This window comes from Oncorhynchus kisutch, linkage group LG28 (genome assembly GCF_002021735.2).
Source record: "Oncorhynchus kisutch isolate 150728-3 linkage group LG28, Okis_V2, whole genome shotgun sequence".
Lineage (NCBI taxonomy): Eukaryota > Metazoa > Chordata > Actinopteri > Salmoniformes > Salmonidae > Oncorhynchus > Oncorhynchus kisutch.
Window position 1 is genome coordinate 32,264,494 of NC_034201.2, and position 19,676 is coordinate 32,284,169.

The 19,676-nt window shown below is 41.0% G+C and overlaps 1 protein-coding gene across 7 annotated transcripts; it reads left to right on the forward strand.

Annotated features, from left to right (window-relative positions):
* The first annotated feature begins 2,031 nt into the window (after positions 1 to 2,031).
* Positions 2,032 to 18,808, forward strand: LOC109873474 (40S ribosomal protein S3). Of its 7 annotated transcripts, XR_004206036.1 has the most exons (8): positions 2,032 to 2,156; positions 2,862 to 2,992; positions 3,533 to 3,626; positions 3,924 to 4,018; positions 4,526 to 4,713; positions 6,012 to 6,249; positions 7,395 to 7,490; positions 7,811 to 7,891. XR_004206036.1 is itself a non-coding variant. In XM_031808430.1 (7 exons), exons 1-6 carry the CDS (start codon positions 2,127 to 2,129, stop codon positions 6,209 to 6,211), a joined length of 738 nt encoding a protein of 245 aa, XP_031664290.1. In that variant the 5' UTR covers positions 2,032 to 2,126; the 3' UTR covers positions 6,212 to 6,249; positions 16,901 to 18,808. The 7 variants fall into 7 exon arrangements, 4 of the variants coding, with proteins under 4 accessions (XP_031664290.1, XP_020320720.1, XP_020320721.1 ...); XR_002252592.2 differs by having other exon boundaries at positions 6,012 to 7,490; XM_031808430.1 differs by lacking the exons at positions 7,395 to 7,490; positions 7,811 to 7,891 and adding an exon at positions 16,901 to 18,808.
* Positions 18,809 to 19,676: the final 868 nt, after the last annotated feature.

The window sequence follows — 19,676 nt, forward strand, 5'->3', positions numbered from 1 at the left end:
GATCCAGAGGAGGAATGGGAGGTTGTCATGTGGTCTGATGAGACAAAAATAGAGCTTTTTGGTCTAAACTCCACTCGCTGTGTTTGGAGGAGGAAGAAGGATGAGTACAACCCCAAGAACACCATCCCACCCGGAGGTGGCATGGAGGTGGAAACATCATTCTTTGGGGATGCTTTTCTGCAAAGGGGACAGGACGACTGCACCGTATTGAGGGGAGGGTGGATGGGGCCATGTATCGCGAGATCTTGGCCAACAACCTCCTTCCCTCAGTAAGAACATTGAAGATGGGTCGTGGCTGGGTCTTCCAGGATGACAACGACCCGAAACACACAGCCAGGGCAACTAAGGAGTGGCTCCGTAAGAAGCATCTCAAGGTCCTGGAGTGGCCTAGCCAGTCTCCAGACCTGAACCCAATAGAAAATCTTTGGAGGGAGCTGAAAGTCCATATTGCCCAGCGACAGCCCCGGAACCTGAAGGATCTGGAGATGGTCTGTAATGGAGGAGTGGGCCAAAATCCCTGCTGCAGTGTTTGCAAACCTGATCAAGAACTACAGGAAATGTATGATCTCTGTAATTGCAAACAAAGGTTTCTGTACCAAATATTAAGTTATGCTTTTCTGATGTATCAAATACTTATGTCATGCAATAAAATGCAAATGAATTACTTAAAAATCATACAATGTGATTTTCTGGATTTCTTTTTTAGATTCCGTCTCTCACAGTTGAAGTGTACCTATGATAAAAATTACAGACCTCTACATGCTTTGTAAGTAGGAAAACCTGCAAAATCGGCAGTGTGTCAAATACTTGTTCTCCCCACTGTAAATGTATGTAAACTTCCGACTTCAACTGTAGGTCTGTAACAGTTTCGGTCTAGAGTATCTCCCCCTTTGAAGAGGGGTATGACCACGGCAGCTTTCCAATCTTTGGGGATCTCAGACAATACGGAAGAGAGGTTGAACAGGCTAGTAATAGGGGTTGCAACAATTGCGGCGGATAATTTTATAAAAGGTGGGTCCAGATTGTCTAGCCCAGCTGATTTGTAGGGGTCCAGATTTTGCAGCTCTTTCAGAACATCAGCTATCTAGATTTGGGTGAAGGAGAAATGGGGAGGCTTGGGCAAGTTGCTGTGGGGGGCACAGAGCTGTTGACCAGGGTAGGTGTAGCCAGGTGGAAAGCATGGCCAGCCGTAGAAAAATGCTTATTGAAATTCTCGATTATCTTAGATTTATTGGTGGTGACAGTGTTTCCTAGCCTCAGTGCAGTGGGCAGCTGGGAGGAGGTGCTCTTATTCTCCATGGACTTTACAGTGTCCCATAACTTTTTGGCCTTTGTGCTACAGGATGCACATTTATGTTAGAAAAAGCTAGCCTTTGCTTTCCTAACTGCCTGTGTATATTGGTTCCTGACTTCCCTGAAAAGTTGCATATCGCAGGGGCTATTCGATGCTAATGCAGTACGCCATAGGATGTTTTTGTGCTGGTCAAGGGCAGTCAAGTCTGGAGTGAACAAAGGGCTATATCTGTTCTTAGTTCTACATTTTTTTTAATGGGGCTGGCTTATTTAAGATGGTGAGGAGCACTTTTAAAGAATAACCAGGCATTCTCTACTGACGGGATGAGGTCAGTATCCTTCCAGGATACCCGGGCCAGGTCGATTAGAAAGGCCTGCTCGCTGAAGTGTTTTAGGGAGCGTTTGACAGTGATGAGGGGTGGTCGTTTGACCGCGGACCCATTATGCATGCAGGCAGTGATCGCTGAGATCTTGGTTGAAGACAGCAGAGGTGTATTTAGAGGGCAAGTTGGTCAGGATGATATCTAAGAGAGTGCCCATGGTTACGGATTTAGGGTTGTACCTGGTTGGTACAATAGCCGTATATATATCTATAAATATAACAAGCGGTAACAGTATATATATGTATATATATAATATCACACACACACACGCACATCTCAGACGGAAATAAAATGGTCAGACCTGTGTTGAGATTTTTGATGTGTTAATATTCTACCTATTCATGGATTGCCGACCAGGGGAATGCGCACGCATGCGTTGATATGAAAACGTTTGCAGATTAGCATTTCCGGGAAACAGATCAGTCTTTCCGGTTAACGACACATCCCAAGATGGCGGTGCAAATTTCCAAGAAGAGAAAGGTTTGTGTCGATTTATCTTTAGGATTACAGTTTTGAGTTCACCTAAATAGAAACCTTTCTTATAGTTAGGCATTTAATTTCTGCGGCACATGTCACGTGAGTAGAATTGAACATATTCTGTAGCTTTGGAGTCATTACCGGTAACTAGTTATTTAGCATGCTAGCCAGCACGCGCACATGATCTCATGCTGAAGCGTGCCGAAATATATTCCTAATTGACTAGTGTAGCTAACTAGCGAAAGCCTAACTACTTTGCTAACCCACCGTTACCTTTTATACGCGCAGCCTCGATTTCACGCAATCCGCGCCTTGATGGGTATGATCCTGGCCATGCATGTTTCTTATAACGTTACAATATTTTCAGTTTTACATAAAACATCAATGTCACCGCGAGGCTAAAGACCAGGTGCTTTCGAAAAAACGATTAACCTTAGTTAAGCTAGTTAATGTAAATGTTACACCGGATAGAGGGGGGGTTCAAGTTTTTTTCTAAGATTATTGGCATGTTACATGTAAGTTATATTTCATCTTTACTTTTTTTAGACATGTTAGTGTAACAATGGTTAGTCTACTGATTGTTGCAACAAGTAGCCATGTTGCTTTCTGTCACACCAGGTCCTTGTTAATATGGCTTACTAAGTTCCCTGCTGATAACCCCGCTCTCCGCCTGTCCTCATATTTTTACAGTTTGTCTCATATTTTTAGTTTGTCGCTGATGGTATCTTCAAAGCTGAACTGAACGAGTTCCTCACAAGAGAGCTGGCTGAGGATGGCTACTCAGGTGTGGAGGTTCGTGTCACCCCAACTAGAACTGAAATCATCATCTTGGCTACCAGGTGAGACCAAAACCCCAGACACGAAGACCACAGAGGACTAGTGATGGCCATCTACCCAAGACTGACCACTTGATTTATTATATCTTGATAGCACATTCCACTCCAAATTCAAAGTTTGTTGGATATTTTGACCTCAAAAGTAGTCATGTCAAGATTAATCCATTGGTTGTGCATGACCAGCAATATGCCTCAACTCAAAATGAATAGAATAGTTTAACACAGCAAATCTGGAAGATACATGATGCTAATCTGTTCCCTTCATTTTGAATGGTGGCATATAGCTGTATTCAGTGACTATTTTTTTTAAACAAGGGATTGCTGTTTGCAGTGAAAGCTACAATGTTCCCAATATTTTCAATGCATTTTCTGCAACAGCTGGGTAATCTTGACTTTTCTCAACGTATGACCACTTATGAGGTCTGAATATCTGACAAACCCTGTTTTTTTTAGGAAATGTTTATTCTGGTAACTACTGCTGAAAGTGAGTCGGTGAGTTGAATCAAACTGATGAGGCGCTAACAGACCACTTTCTTTCTTCAGGACACAGAACGTGCTTGGTGAGAAGGGGCGTCGTATACGTGAGCTGACTGCAGTCGTCCAGAAGAGGTTTGGCTTCCCCGAGGGCAGTGTGGAGGTAAATTACATTTCAGATCATATCAATGTAGGAAGGGCCGACTGCAAGATAATTTACAGTGACGCTTGCGCATATTGTTCTTTCCCCCCTGCATACAGCAACCTTTTTGAGGTTGGTGGGTGACTATAAAGTTTATATTTGCTTGTTCCTTGTCAAATAATAAGAGCAGTTCTACCATTGTCTCATTGTCCCCAAAACATCCCGGGGGGGGGGGGGGGGGGCTCTGTGCTATGAAAGGTTTGCACCATACTGTGAGTGTGTTTTGTAACTTTCCATGTCTGTTTCTCTTGCCATCAGCTGTATGCTGAGAAGGTTGCCACTCGTGGTCTTTGCGCCATTGCCCAGGCAGAGTCTCTGCGCTACAAGCTTCTCGGGGGTCTCGCTGTCCGCAGGTGAGGATCTTTTACCTGTTTTAAAAAAAATGCTACCTAGGTATTATACTTGATTCATTGTTTGATTGCTGATATGGAATACAAGTACTTTGAATATAGAAATGCAACTCTGTAGCATGTTAAATCTATATACACTGACATTTCAAACTTCAAGATCTTTGTGGATTATGTCAAGTGCAGTGAAAATGGTAAGCTTGGTTTTCAGTTATGTATTAGAACAACCATTCATTGGAACAACCGTACTGTAAACTCTTTGCCTTCAGCCACAATTGACCTTTACAACGCTAATGAATAATTATCATGAATACGCAAATGAAAAGATAGTGAAGTGATGCAGTGTTACACCTCTTGTGAATAGTTATTCCTTTGTTGGAACTGGAAGATCCTATTGTCAATGTCAATATTTTACACTTCTAAATGGTGGAATGACTAGTGTTTAGGGGCAAGTTGAAGACACGGGACTTGTAAGATATGTATTTTCTAATTCTGCTCGTTTTTGTGTTGCAGGGCCTGCTATGGTGTCCTACGGTTCATCATGGAGAGCGGGTCCAAGGGTTGCGAGGTGGTGGTCTCTGGAAAGCTCAGGGGCCAGAGGGCCAAGTCCATGAAGTTTGTGGATGGCCTCATGATCCACAGTGGAGACCCCGTTAACTACTACGTAGACACCGCTGTCCGCCACGTGCTCCTCCGCCAAGGTGACTTCACCCAGGGGTTTTATGCTTGATTCACACTATACAGTGCCCTCAAAGTATTTATACCCCTTGACATAATTCACATTTTGTTACAGCCTGATTTCAAAATTGATTAAATATTTTATTATTCACTTATCTACACGTACAGTACCCCATAATGAAAGTTAAAACATGGTTTTAGACACCTTTGCAAATTTATTGAAAACGAAGTACATAAATATCTCATTTACATCAGTATTCACACCCCTGAGTCAATACTTCGTAGAAGCACCTTTGGCAGCAATTGCAGATGTGAGTTTTTCTGGGTATGTCTCTAAGAGCTTTCCACCCCGGGGTTGTGCAACATTTCGCCATTTATTGTTTTAAAAATTCAAGCTTTATCAAATTAGTTTTTGGTTATTGCTAAATAACAGTTTTGTCGTAGATTTGGGTCAAACTGTAAATCGGCCATGTAGGAACTCCAGTACAGATATGGCCTTGTTTTAGGTTATTGTCCTGCTGAAAGGTGAATTCATCTCCCAGTGTCTGGTGAAAAGCACACTGAGCCAGATGTTCCTCTGGGATTTTGCCTGTGCTTAGGTCCATTCAGTCTTTAGATTTCTAACATACCCATAACATGATGCAGCCACCACTATGCTTGAAAATATGTATTGGATTTGCCCCAAAAATTACACCAATGCTCAAAGGGATCTAAAATATGTTTATTTTTTAGCCATCTTCCAATAGATGCCCTTTGCAAGGCATTGGAAAACCTCCCCGGTCTTTGTTTGAATTTGTTTGAAATTCACTGCTTGACTGAGGAACGTTACAGATAATTGTATGTGTGGTGTACAGAGATGCACTATAGGCCCAAGCTGTCTTCACTGGCCTCTTTACACATCCACCATGTTTACTAGCACTGTGTCCATTACAGCAATGTGGCTATATTCCAATGATCTCTTATACATCCCAAAGTGTGCACTTGTTCACTTCCTTTCACTGATTTCAAAGGAAATGGCTGGTATAAGAAATATGGTTGAAATTCCCAATAGCCCATGCCTCCATTCTAATGTTTTTTTTTAGATTTGTGGGAAATAGTGGACAAGTGTACACTTCAGGACAAAGGCGATATTACAGGAAAGCACGGTGAGAATAAATGATCCAAGCTAGCTCTGCGTGGTTCGGGTCTGCACAATGGTGTGAATCAAGCATTAGTGATGTGCCAGACCATGACCAAGAGGACGTGTTATGCAACAGTACCGAAATAAGAAGTGATGAAATGGTGACATACTTGAGGTGCACTCTGTTCTGCCTATCCAAAGGTGTGCTGGGGATTAAGGTGAAAATCATGCTGCCCTGGGATCCCAGCGGTAAGATTGGCCCCAAGAAACCTCTCCCTGACCACGTGAGCATCGTGGAGCCCAAGGACGAGCAGGTCCCCTCAACGCCCATCTCTGAGCAGAAGGGAGCCAAGCCGGAGGCCGCTGTCGTCGCACCTGCCACACCCGTCCCAACAGCATAACCACGAGGGACCCCACGCCAGCATCTCACATTTTCAATGTAAGGCGGGTTTAGTGACGTGTTAAAGGCAGGATAAGTTACGACGCTGATTTGACTTTCCCCCTGCACACAAACTATTTCCCACTATCCCTGTCTGCATCACACTGCTGGCATGGACGCTTGGCATCATAACACACGTCACCCATTGACATACTAATATAGACATTTAGTTAAAATTGAAATCTGCGATTGCCACATCAAATTTTATTGTGGATACCCATTAGGGATGTCCCAGAACAAAAAAATAAACTAGTTATCTTGGTTGACAGTAGTATGTTCTTTCGAACCCTCTCCTCCTGCTGCTACGCTCCTGAAGTTCCTGGTAATGGGCTACACCAGGCGTCAGCTAACTTTTCCATCTGGAGTGCCAATTTATCTTACCATTTCTACTGATCTGCGTGCCAGTTAGGATTTATATCTTTGGATCTGTCATTGTCATGTGGTTACTCTAAATTCTATCAAAATGATCTAAATCTTAAAGTAACTATTGTCATTGCCAGCTATAAAAATAGCCTACATAAAGCCAGAAAATGAACATTGCAGCCTGCAAGGAGAAATAAAAATCCTGATTTTTAAAATCTAAGAAATCACATTGGCTACAGTGGCTGTCTGCAATGAACTTGAAACATAGTATCAACTGTGTGTCCCTAAGCTAGCGCTAGCCAATTTACTTTGTGTAAAATATTCAGGATTATTGTTCTGGGTTATTATTGATTATTGTTTCCTGTGCCAGTGAGCTCGGGACAGACGGCTGTGGGCCTTTTGTGCGAGGGATAAGAAGTAATCAGTTATTTTATGACATTTCCAGTGGATAGGAGCATTACACTTTAACCTTTCATGTCAAGTGGTTATCGAAAGGGAGAGAGATGGAATTACTTGTCAAATACATTGAGTTACTATTGTCATTCTCAGTGGATTCTTTAAAAAAAATGCTTTGTTATCTTGCTGTTTTGAGGAACATTTGAGGAGAAACTCTACAGCTGGTGGGTTAAGACAGTCAGAAGTACTATCAAAACGGGCCCAAATGGGCACATTTAAGCACAGGCCAAGTAGCCTGGACCTACTTCTATATGCATAATTTGGGGTCTTGTACCAAAAATTTTACCTGCGACTTTTCGACTAAAGAAATCTTGTTTGATCAACAGATTATCGACCAGGCAATAGCCCTCATCCATATGTCTGTGAATTTGAGGGTGATTGCATTTCTCCTGCCCATCCCTCAGCTGTCTACTGAAACAATGGTGGGGTACCGTTTTGTTTGAACTGCAGAATGTCTTTTTAAGAGTCGTAGAAGGGTTGAAAGCAAGAGTAGGCAACTAGATTCAGGAGTGATTTTGTCAGGTGGCCGGAACATAATTAATGATTTGTACACTGCACATTGACCACAACTAAGAGATCATATTTTAAAAAATTCATACCTTGATTCCATCTGTGTATTAGTTTCAATTTAGCCTCCTCCCCCATCTTCCGCTGAACTTTCGGGGGCCAGCGGGGCCGCCTGTTGCTGACCTTTAGTTTAAAGGTTGGGAAATGTCAATGATGTCCCTTTGTTCTTTTCCAGGTCATCATGAGTTGTGGAAATTCTCCAAATACCTTTTTTTGTTTTTCAAAAAACAAATAAAATATTTAAATTTTGTCTTAATTATTGACTAAATTCCCTTACTATTAATGTCGAGCCTTTGCCTTTTCAAATCCTTTCGAAGTAACTTCTGTTACCTTGATACCCAACTCAAATGTTACAAGTAGCCCAACTCTGCACCGTAGACTGCCCTATGTACAGTGCCATGCGAAAGTATTCGGCCCCCTTGAACTTTGCGACCTTTTGCCACATTTCAGGCTTCAAACATAAAGATATAAAACTTTTTTGTGAAGAATCAAGAACAAGTGGGAAACAATCATGAAGTGGAACGACATTTATTGGATATTTCAAACTTTTTTAACAAATCAGAAACTTAACAATTGGGCGTGCAAAATTATTCAGCCCCTCGGTGCAGCAAACTCTCCAGAAGTTCAGTGAGGATCTCTGAATGATCCAATGTTGACCTAAATGACTAATGATGATGCATACAATCCACCTGTGTGTAATCAAGTCTCTATATAAATGCACCTGCACTGTGATAGTCTCAGAGGTCCGTTAAAAGCGCAGAGAGCATCATGAAGAACAAGGAACACACCAGGCAGGTCCGAGATACTGTTGTGAAGAAGTTTAAAGCCGGATTTGGATACAAAAAGATTTCCTAAGCTTTAAACATCCCAAGGAGCACCGTGCAAGCGATAATATTGAAATGGAAGGAGTATCAGACCACTGCAAATCTACCAAGACCTGGCCGTCCCTCTAAACTTTCAGCGCATACAAGGAGAAGACTGATCAGAGATGCAGCCAAGAGGCCCATGATCACTCTGGATGAACTGCAGAGATCTACAGCTGAGGTGGGAGACTCTGTCCATAGGACAACAATCAGTCGTATATTGCACAAATCTGGCCTTTATGGAAGAGTGGCAAGAAGAAAGCCATTTCTTAAAGCTATCTATAAAAAGTGTCGTTTAAAGTTTGCCACAAGCCACCTGGGAGACACACCAAACATGTGGAAGAAGGTGCTCTGGAACTTTTTGGCAACAATGCAAAATGTTGTGTTTGGTGTAAAAGCAACACAGCTCATCACCCTGAACACACCATCCCCACTGTCAAACATGGTTGTGGCAGCATCATGGTTTGGGCCTGCTTTTCTTCAGCAGGGACAGGGAAGATGGTTAAAATTGATGGGAAGATGGATGAAGCCAAATACAGGACCATTCTGGAAGAAAACCTGATGGAGTCTGCAAAAGACCTGAGACTGGGACGGAGATTTGTCTTCCAACAAGACAATGATCCAAAACATAAAGCAAAATCTACAATGGAATGGTTCAAAAATAAACATATCCAGGTGTTAGAATGGCCAAGTCAAAGTCCAGACCTGAATCCAATCGAGAATCTGTGGAAAGAACTGAAAACTGCTGTTCACAAATGCTCTCCATCCAACCACACTGAGCTCGAGCTGTTTTGCAAGGAGGAATGGGAAAAAATGTCATTCTCAATGTGCAAAACTGATAGACATACCCCAAGTGACTTACAGCTGTAATCGCAGCAAAAGGTGGCGCTACAAAGTATTAGCTTAAGGGGGCTGAATCATTTTGCACGCCCAATTTTTCAGTTTTTGATTTGTTACAAAAGTTTGAAATATCCAATAAATGTCGTTCAACTTCATGATTGTGTCCCACTTTGTTGTTGATTCTTCACAAAAAAATACAGTTTTATATCTTCATGTTTGAAGCCTGAAATGTGACAAAAGGTCGCAAAGTTCAAGGGGGCCGAATACTTTCGCAAGGCACTGTACATAGTCATTGAAAACTCACTGGTCACTTTAATATTTACATACTATTTGACCCATTTCATGTGTCTATACTCTATTCCAGTCAAGGCTCATCCTATTAAACTACTGCAGCACACCTTTTCTGTTCATACTGTCCATTGTCTAGACACTATCCCTTTAACTAATTCCACATTTTGTTATGTTACAGCCTTATTCTAAAAGGGATTCATTAAACACATTTTGGTCTACACACAATAACCCATAATGAAGCAAACATTTTATGCAAATGTATTAAACGGATACCTTATTTACATAAGTATTCAGACCCTTCGCTATGAGACTGAACTGAGCTCAGGTGCATCCTGTTTTGATTGTTTGTTCAACTTGTTTGGAGTCCACCTGTGGTAAATTCCATTGATTGGACATGATTTGAAAAGGCAAAAACCAAGCCATGAGGTCGAAGGAATTGTCCATTTTGCTCAGAAACAGGATTGTGTCAAGGGTACCAGAACATTTCTGCAGAATTGAAGGCCCCCAAGATCACTGATCTCCATCATTAAATGTAAGAAGTTTGGAACCTCCAATACTTCCTGTAGCTGGCCGCAACCGCAATCGGAGAAGGGTCTTGGTCAGGGACGTGACCAAGAACCCAATGGTCACTGACGGCTCCAGAGTTCCTCTGTGGAGGTGGAAGAACCTTCCAGAAGGATAACCGTCTCTGCAGCACTGCACCAATCAGGCCTTTATGGTAGTGACCAGATGGAAGCCATTCAGTAAAAGGAAATGACAGCCCACTTGGAGTTTGCCAAAAAAGGACCCTAAAGGACTCTGACCATGAGAAACAAAATGCTCTGGTCTAGTGAGTTAAGATTGAACTGGAATGCAAAGCGTCACATCTGGAGGAAACCTGGCAGCATCATGCTGTGGAGTTGTTTTTCAGGGACTGGGAGATGTCAGGATCGGGGGAAAGATGAACGGAACAAAGTACAGAGATCCTTGACGAAAATCTGCTCCAAAGTGCTCAGGACTTCAGACTGGGTTCACATTCCAACAGGACAACGACCGTAAGCACACAGCCAAGACAACACAGGAGTGGAGACAAGTCTCTGAATGTCCTTGAGTAGCCCAGCCAGAGACCGGACTTGAACATCTTTGGAGAGACGCTCCCCATCCAACCCGACAGAGCTTAAGAGGGTCTGCAGAGAAGAATGGGAGAAACCCCAAATACAGATGTGCCAAGCTTGTAGCGTCATACCCAGGAATCTGTAATTGCTGCCAAAGGTGCTTCAACTAAGTACAGAGTAAAAGGGTCTGAATACTTAAGTAAATGTATATTTCTGTTTTTAAACCTGTTTTTGCTTTGTCATTAAAGAGATGCTTCAGAGCTCTACAGACCATTCATTTGACCCCATGGCTTGGTTATTGCTCTGCTATGCACTGTCAACTGTAGGACCTTATATAGACAGTTGTGTGCCTTTCCAAATCATGCCCAATCAATTGAACTTATCACAGGTGAGCTCCAATCAAGTTGTAGAAACGTCAAGGATGATCAATGGAAACAGGATGCACCTGAGATCAATATCAGTCTCACAGCAAAGGGTCTGGATACTTACATAAAATGCAGATTTGAGGGGAAAAATTGATGTAATGTAAGAGTGGGAAATGTAAAAGATCTGAATACTTCCCAAAAGGACTGAACATGTTAAAAAGTCTAATAAATCCATTTAATATAGCTTACACCATAACAACAAGTTTATTTTAGTATAAAGAAGCTATGAAGAAAATGTAGCCTTATTTCAGAAGAACAGAATATATATATTCTGAATTGTCCTTATATTGGGCCCTGGTCTGATATTCTGATTGGTGGGGCCTGTGAAATCCATAAATTAGGGCCTAATAAATATATTTAACTTTACTGATTTCCTTCTATGAACTGTAACTCAGTAATCTTTTAAATTGTTGCACAGACGTCATCACTCTCATTCACTATTTGACAAGAACTTGACAATATTCTCACCCATCAGACTATTCTTAATTTAATCTGCTCTTTATATATACCCTATTGGTGTAATATTCGTGTATTTAGAATGGCTCTTATCCACATCCCGCAATCGAATAGCGAATGGAGGTTGGGTGCGGTTACGTTTTTAATATGCACGCATAGTCAGCGCGTCCATAAGGCTAGGGGAAACTAAACATTTCCTAAAGTCAATTGAATTATATAGTCTATATAGAAATACATAAAATAATTCAATGTACTAATGTATTTTGGTTATCTACTTAAATGTTAGCTTTGACCATTTCCTCAGTTCATCACGGTTTCAATTGTTAATATATATATTATATATATTACTTTTTAGTTTTTTATTTCACTCAATGATCATGCTGCGGCTCCCCCTATGGTCATTCCACTCCCCTAACAGTCTTTACTCTGCCTCCACCCCAATGGATTGCCACAGTTGTTATTTATATAGTGCTTTTTATATTTTTTTTACCGTTTCTATTTTATTTCATTAGTCCTGCATGTTGGAGCTCAAAGATTAAGATTCTCACTACCCTGCAATCACACCAGAGTAGGCTACTATGAGGATTCTGTGTTATGCACTTTAGCCCGTTACCATATATGTGATTGAATATTATCTGCTGTTGGCTTGTGTGGATGTATGTATGTGTTATGCAACATAGCTGACTTGAAACATTGTTAACAGTTTCAGGGCCATGGGCCTTTCTCATGATGGAAAAATACAGAATAGCATGAAGACAGGAACTGTGCAATGAGTTGGGGGGGGGGGGGGGGGGGCACATTCAGAACGTAGTGTTGCGAGAACAAACGGCCTTTTGTTAGATAACAGGAGCCAGGTGCCTGATAACTGCATATTCTACACAGCTACAACACTGACCGCTGAAGCGCTTAGGGGGCTGGGACCAGCTCTGCGTCAACAATCAACGATAGGCTGGGTGAGTCTAAACCACGCCCAGTCTCTACTCTGACAGGCCGGCTCGGAAGCAGGAACTATTTCTGTTCGAGTATATTTATAATATCTTTGTCAAGATCAAGTTAGTTCTCTGTTTGCCCTGCGAGGTCAGACAGAAAGCCCGTATATACGAAAATTGCATTTACCACTTATTGCTTAGCTAATAAAAAATACATAGCATACAATCGGTGACTCAATGTCATATTTATCCTGATACCAGATTCAAATTGACGCAACTCTAACACTACCCAGTAATTTACAGATCGCTGCAGCTGTACACAGCCCATTTGTAAATAGACCATCCAACCAACTACCTACCTCATCCCCATATTTGTTTTTCTGCTCTTTTGCACACCAGTATTTGTACTTGCACATCCTCATCTGCACATATATCACTCCAATGTAAATTACTAAATTGAAATTACTTCGCCACTATTGGCTTATTTATTGTCTTACCTCCTTACTTAATTTTAATTAGCACATATTGTATACAGATTTTTCTATCGTGTTATTGACTGTATGTTTGTTTATACCATCTGTAACTCTGTGTTATTTTTGTCTCACTGCTTTGCTTTATCTTGGCCAGGTCGCAGTTGTAAATGAGAACTTGTTCTCAACTGGCCTACCTGGTTAAATAAAGGTGAAATATATATTTTTTAAATAACAATTTGTTGTATTAAAAAATATTCTACTAATGTCTCCAGTCATTTAAACTGTAGTAGAACTGCATGAAATGTGTTTATAAAAGGCCACATTTTTCCCATGCAAAGAAACAAGAAATGTATCTGATATATCTGAACCAACCAGGTACAACCCTAAATCCGTAACCATGGGCACTCTCTTAGATATCATCCTGACCAACTTGCCCTCTAAATACACCTCTGCTGTCTTCAACCAAGATCTCAGCGATCACTGCCTCATTGCCTGCATGCATAATGGGTCCGCAGTCAAACGACCACCCCTCATCACTGTCAAACGCTCCCTAAAACACTTCAGCGAGCAGGCCTTTCTAATCGACCTGGCCCGGGTATCCTGGAAGGATATGGACCTCATCCCATCAGTAGAGGATGCCTGGTTGCTCTTCAAAAGTGCTTTGCTCTCCATCTTAAATAAGCATGCCCCATTCAAAAAATGTAGAACTAAGAACAGATATAGCCCTTGGTTCACCCCAGACTTGACTGCCCTTGACCAGCACAAAAACATTCTGTGGCGTTCTGGAGTCCATGGAGAATAAGAGCACCTCCCAGCTTCCCACTGTACTAAGGATAGGAAACAATGTCACTACTGATAAATCTACAATATTTGAGAATTTCAACAAGCATTTTTTGGGATTGGTGCACTTCACAAAATAGATGGTATCATGAGGCTGGAAAATTTTGTGGATGTATTGAAGCAACATCTCAAGACATCAGTCAGGATGTTAAAGCTTGGTCGCAAATGGGTCTTCCAAATGGACAATGACCCCAAGCATACTTCCAAAGTTGTGGCAAAATGGCTTAAGGACAACAAAATCAAGGTATTGGAGTGGCCATCACAAAGCCCTGACCTCAATCCTATAGAAAATTTGTGGGCAGAACTGAAAATTCACCCAACTTGTTGTGGGAAGCTTGTGGATGGCTACCCGAACCGTTTGACCCAAGTTAAACAATTTAAAGGCAATGCTACCAAATACTAATTGAGCGTATGTAAACTTCTGACCCACTGGGAATGTGATAAAAGCTGAAAGAAATCATTCTTTCTACTATTATTCTCACATTTCACATTCTTAAAATAAAGTGGTGATCCTAACTGACCTAAGACAGAGAATTTGTACTAGGATTAAATGTCAGGAATTGTGAATAACTGATTTTAACTGTATTTGGCTACGGTGTATGTAAACGTCCGACTTCAACTGTATATTGCACTGGTCATCCCCAAAAGCCAACACTTCCTTTGGCCGCCTTTCCTTTTCCAGTTCTCGCCTGCCAATTACTGGAACAAATTGCAAAAATCTCTGTAGCTGGAGTAATATCTCCCTCTCTAACTTTAAGCATCAGCTGTCAAAGCAGCTTACTGATCACTGTACCTGTGCACAGCCAATCTAAATAGCACACCCAACTACCTCATCCCCATATTATTACTTACCCTCTTTCTCTTTTGCACAACAGTATCTCTACTTGCACATCTATCACTCCAGTATGAATGCTAAATTGTCATTTTCTATTTATTGCCTACCTACCTCCCTACTCTTCTACATTTGTACACACCGTAAATAGATTTGTCTATTTTTCTCTTCTATTGTGTTATTGACTACATTTGTTTATGTGTGACTCTGTGTTGTTGTTTTTGTCGCACTGCTTTGCTTTATCTTGGTCAGGTCACAGTTGTTAATGAGAACTTGTTCTCAACTGGCCTACCTGGTTAAATAAAGGTAATACAACATTTGAGCTCATGTTGTGCAACATTTCTATAGGCTATGTCATTTTGTGAGGAAGCAGAATGTTGATGGCCTTATTAAAAATAAGGATCCCATCAGCTTTCTATAGGCTAGGCCTACTATATTTATTTCTCAATTTTCCTCATATTAAGCACATTGCTTCGCTTTACAACATGAGTATAGTCTGGCTGGCATGAAAATGACCTGCGGAGAAAAGCATCACTAAATGCTTTTCGCCACATTCACTATTTAAGTGCATAGATGACAGGTATTTTTCCCCCCTGCCCTTGTTCCAACAGGTGCATGATAATGGTCCATTCTAAATCAAAACCAATTTCACACATATATTATTTAGTGTATGTAAAAACTAGATTAAATTAAGAATAGTCTGATGGATGACAAAATTATCACTTGTGAATGATGCCCAGCATGTGCAGTAAGGCAAGAAACAGCATGTCTTTTTTTTGCAACTTTTTCAAATCATAGTCACACACATCATGTAGCCTAGCCCATAGACCTATATGTTTTGATAAGGTTTGTATCACAACTAAAGTCACCAAATAACTCCAAACGTAGCCTACAGGCCTACAACCCCTGGAACACGGTTAGAGAGCACATAGTCTAGAAAGCCAAGTGAAACGTGTTCTTATAAACCCAGCCGTTGCGCAATCGCATGTGAAAACAGAGTTTTGACTGGCCACTATTTAAAACAGGGTCCCAGCTTTATCGTGCTGCTATATTTATTGCTAAATTCTTACAATTAAGCACATTCATCTGTTTTACAATCTGGCATACATAGGCGGCGCATGTGTTTCAAGTTTGGGAAAGCAAATTTTCACCATAAAAATGCATATTTATAATAAAGCATTCCATGCATCATTGCATTTGCAGACTTATGTAAGATAGCCTACTATTCATAATGTGATGAGTAGATTGGATAGTCATAATTTAGGCAACAAAAAAAGACAGTTCAAAGCATGGCTGAGCTCGTATAGCATAGAGTAGGCCTACGCTGTTTTTTATGTATTTATTTTATTTCACCTTTATTTAACTAGGCAAGTCAGTTAAGAACAAATTATTATTTTCAATGATGGCCTAGGAACAGTAGGTTAACTGCCTTGTTCAGGGGCAGAACGACAGATTGTTTACCTTGTCAGCTCGGGGATTCGAACTTGCAACCTTTCGGTTACTAGTCCAATGCTCTGACCACTAGGCTGGCTACCAAATCATGAAGTGTTTATGAGTTCATTTTATGATAGCATTTGCATTGATATCAGAGTGATTAGAGGGACAATAGATCACTTGAGTACCAGGGCATTAGTGACTGGAAGTTAGCCAGTTTTGTATGCTACTAATGACCATCAGTAGCATCAGTGCAGTTTTGGAGAAGCCTAGTTACCGTGACTAAATGGTCATGTGGAATTTGACTGCGGTAATATGGTCACCGTAACAGCCCTAGTCACATAAACAAGGACATTGCATGTTTTTTTTGTCATGCCTAGTAGCCAGGTCTGTTTGTGCTTTAGTCAACTTCTCTATCATTTATAGCCATGCTAAACATTCCAGAAAGAAAAAGATAAACTACTGCAATTCTATGTTTCTATAGTTCATATAATTTAATTCAGTAATATAATAGCATGGGTTCTGTCGACAAAATCATTGACAATAATAACCGACAATTAAATCATAATCAGTAAACTCTGTCCGGGGGTGTCCTCGGATGGGTCCACAGTGTCTCCTGACCCCTCCTGTCTCAGCCTCCAGTATTTATGCTGCAGTAGTTTATGTGTCGGGGGGCTAGGGTCAGTTTGTTATATCTGGAGTACTTCTCCTGTCCTATTCGGTGTCCTGTGTGAATCTAAGTGTGCGTTCTCTAATTCTCTCCTTCTCTTTCTTTCTCTCTCTCGGAGGACCTGAGCACTAGGACCATGCCCCAGGATTACCTGACATGATGACTCCTTGCTGTCCCCAGTCCATCTGACCGTGCTGCTGCTCCAGTTTCAACTGTTCTGCCTTATTATTATACGACCATGCTGGTCATTTATGAACATTTGAACATCTTGGCCATGTTCTGTTATAATCTCCACCCGGCACAGCCAGAAGAGGACTGGCCACCCCACATAGCCTGGTTCCTCTCTAGGTTTCTTCCTAGGTTTTGGCCTTTCTAGGGAGTTTTTCCTAGCCACCGTGCTTCTACACCTGCATTGCTTGCTGTTTGGGGTTTTAGGCTGGGTTTCTGTACAGCACTTTGAGATATCAGCTGATGTACGAAGGGCTATATAAATACATTTGATTTGATTTGATTCAAGCAGTGTGTGAAAACTATACATCACATTCTTGCATCCTCTGTCCTTTTTTCCTTCACTTTTAGCCTCTCCTTGAAAATACATTGGAGCCTGAGTGGAGGAACTTTCACTCCTCTCCAACCAATGTGCTTTGAGAGGGAGATGAGGAATGGTGGAAACAAGGGGAGAATCTCAATTTAATTTCCTTTATTCATCACATCCCCTCTCCTCACTTCCTTCTCAAAACCCATTGGATGAGAAGAGCAGAGGGGAGAGACCTCTGACTTTTTCATCCAGTGGGTTTTGAGGAGAGAGCATGCAACGAATCAAGGAAATGCAATTGAGATTCCCTCAAGGACAAAGGAAGCAAGTATGTGACAGATATTACATTTTATTTGACAGTGCCTGGCTGACTGAGCTACCATAACACCCATGGCCTGTACAGAAACAACCCCTAGCCCCTACTGCCCAGAGTCGGGACACTTATGAAGATCTGAGAGGGATTGATGGCTGGTGACACGGTGACAGCTCCACCTTACCCTCTGATAGGCATGGTGGAATTTTGCAGGTATTGCTTAAACCTGTGCAATTCTCTCAGATCTCCTGAAGTGTCTAGGGGTAGGGGTTGTTTCTGGACAGGAACCCACAATCCTTTAGGTGTGGACCTACTGCACAACACTTAAAGCATTGATTGGATGTTTAATTAAATTGCTATACACACATAGATTTGCACAGGTGTAAACTGGACACACCCACGGCACCCTATCAGGCTGAATAGACAGGTCTGGGTAGCTGGAGACCTGCTGTAAACTGTGAAATAATATGTACATGTCTACTATTCACACCCAAGCTTAATTTCAGCTAATTAGATGTGCAACCACTGACTATATGTTTTGTCTGTATAGCATAATTTAAGATTACCAATGGTTAGCTTGGTAGCTAAAATATATCAGTTAGCTAACCATTTACAGTAACAGCAGTTAATTAATTAATAGATAATAGATAACATAATGGAATTAGAAGGGTGACCTCCTACTTTGAAAGAACGGGAAGTGTTGGCTGTGCACTTGACCAGATATTCGACATTTAATTCCACCCACAAGTTTTTTTTGTTTTATATGCAAAAATATTTTTGTTCGATTTCCTTTTAAGAACGAACAAACAACCCGTTTTCACGTTCCCAATTGCTCCGTTTTAAGTCGAGAAACAAACGATCAAAACGTACATATTATCCACTAAGTATGCTTATTATCTTGACTACATAGACACCAAAATGTTCTGTCAAACCTCAAGATCAACATAATTCCCGCATTTTGGCTGTTGTTAAATCGCGTGCAGTATCACACAAGCTCTTCATCACTTGCCTGTCATTCAGAAAATCCTTTCCTGAATCAGCTGATGTTGCGCGCGATAATGTCCGCGTGTAACTAAACAGCTAGACATCAAACACACATCAAACAAATATTATGTGTAATTATTGAATGACATTAAAGATTTTAGTTGTATTAAACATATTAAAGTTACTCTTTCTGCTTGAAGCGTTGATTTTTCAAGCACATACATTATTTTGCATGTGTGCCCATGAAAACTGTTTTCACACCTTAACATAGGGAGATACGAAATGTTGCAAGGTTACAGTACACTTCCGACATTTCCATACAAAAAAAGATTCCGACAGCAATATCCAGGAATTTCACAGGATCAAGGTCAATGTGTAATTACACTGAAGGGAAAAAAAGCCACAGTATTATTAATGGCTTTGTAACCGCTCCAAAAAAGTTGTTGCAAGTAACGCTCACTTGTTAAGGTAGTTTATAGAAAGACCCATGTGTAATGCTGAAATTGAACCACTTTTATCACATTCCATGTGTCAGTATTTACCGTCACTCATTGGCATTGTATTTTACAAATCTAGTCTTCTGAATCATTAACAAAACCATGTTTCAGATTAATTTGTTAAATTATTTCTGCTGTTTCCCCAAAATTATATTTCCACTAGTATTGTAGCGTTGTTGGTGTTGAAAATGTTACAAATAGCGATTTGATACAACTACGAAAAAATGGACAGTGCAACAATTGGATCGATCACGTTGTACAAATTCAGCAAGCTTTCGCATCAAAATCAAATTGTCAGTCCTAAACGCTACAAAATGGCAGCTGCTCAGTGGTCCGAGCCACTGGTATAGCCGACTTTACATTAGTTAATTGGAGTTAAACGACCTATGGAAGAATATGAAAATGTTCACACCACCAGTGCAGACATTATAACAGAGTGATCATTCCCCACGGGTTCTCATTTGTTTACATTAGTCATTTTGATTATTTTTATTTTTTATTTTTTTACCGCAAAGACCTCTGGGCCACTAATTTATTTGACGCGGTGAATTGTGGGCAGTCATTG

What these genes read in the sequence shown, in the direction of transcription:
- LOC109873474 (XM_031808430.1), top strand. Translation starts at nt 2,127, where the DNA reads ATGGCGGTGCAAATTTCCAAGAAGAGAAAG. An exon ending in AAATTTCCAAGAAGAGAAAG is followed by an intron (nt 2,157 to 2,861) that starts GTTTGTGTCGAT and finishes TCATATTTTTAG; the next exon opens with TTTGTCGCTGATGGTATCTT. An exon ending in GGGGGTCTCGCTGTCCGCAG is followed by an intron (nt 4,019 to 4,525) that starts GTGAGGATCTTT and finishes TTTGTGTTGCAG; the next exon opens with GGCCTGCTATGGTGTCCTAC.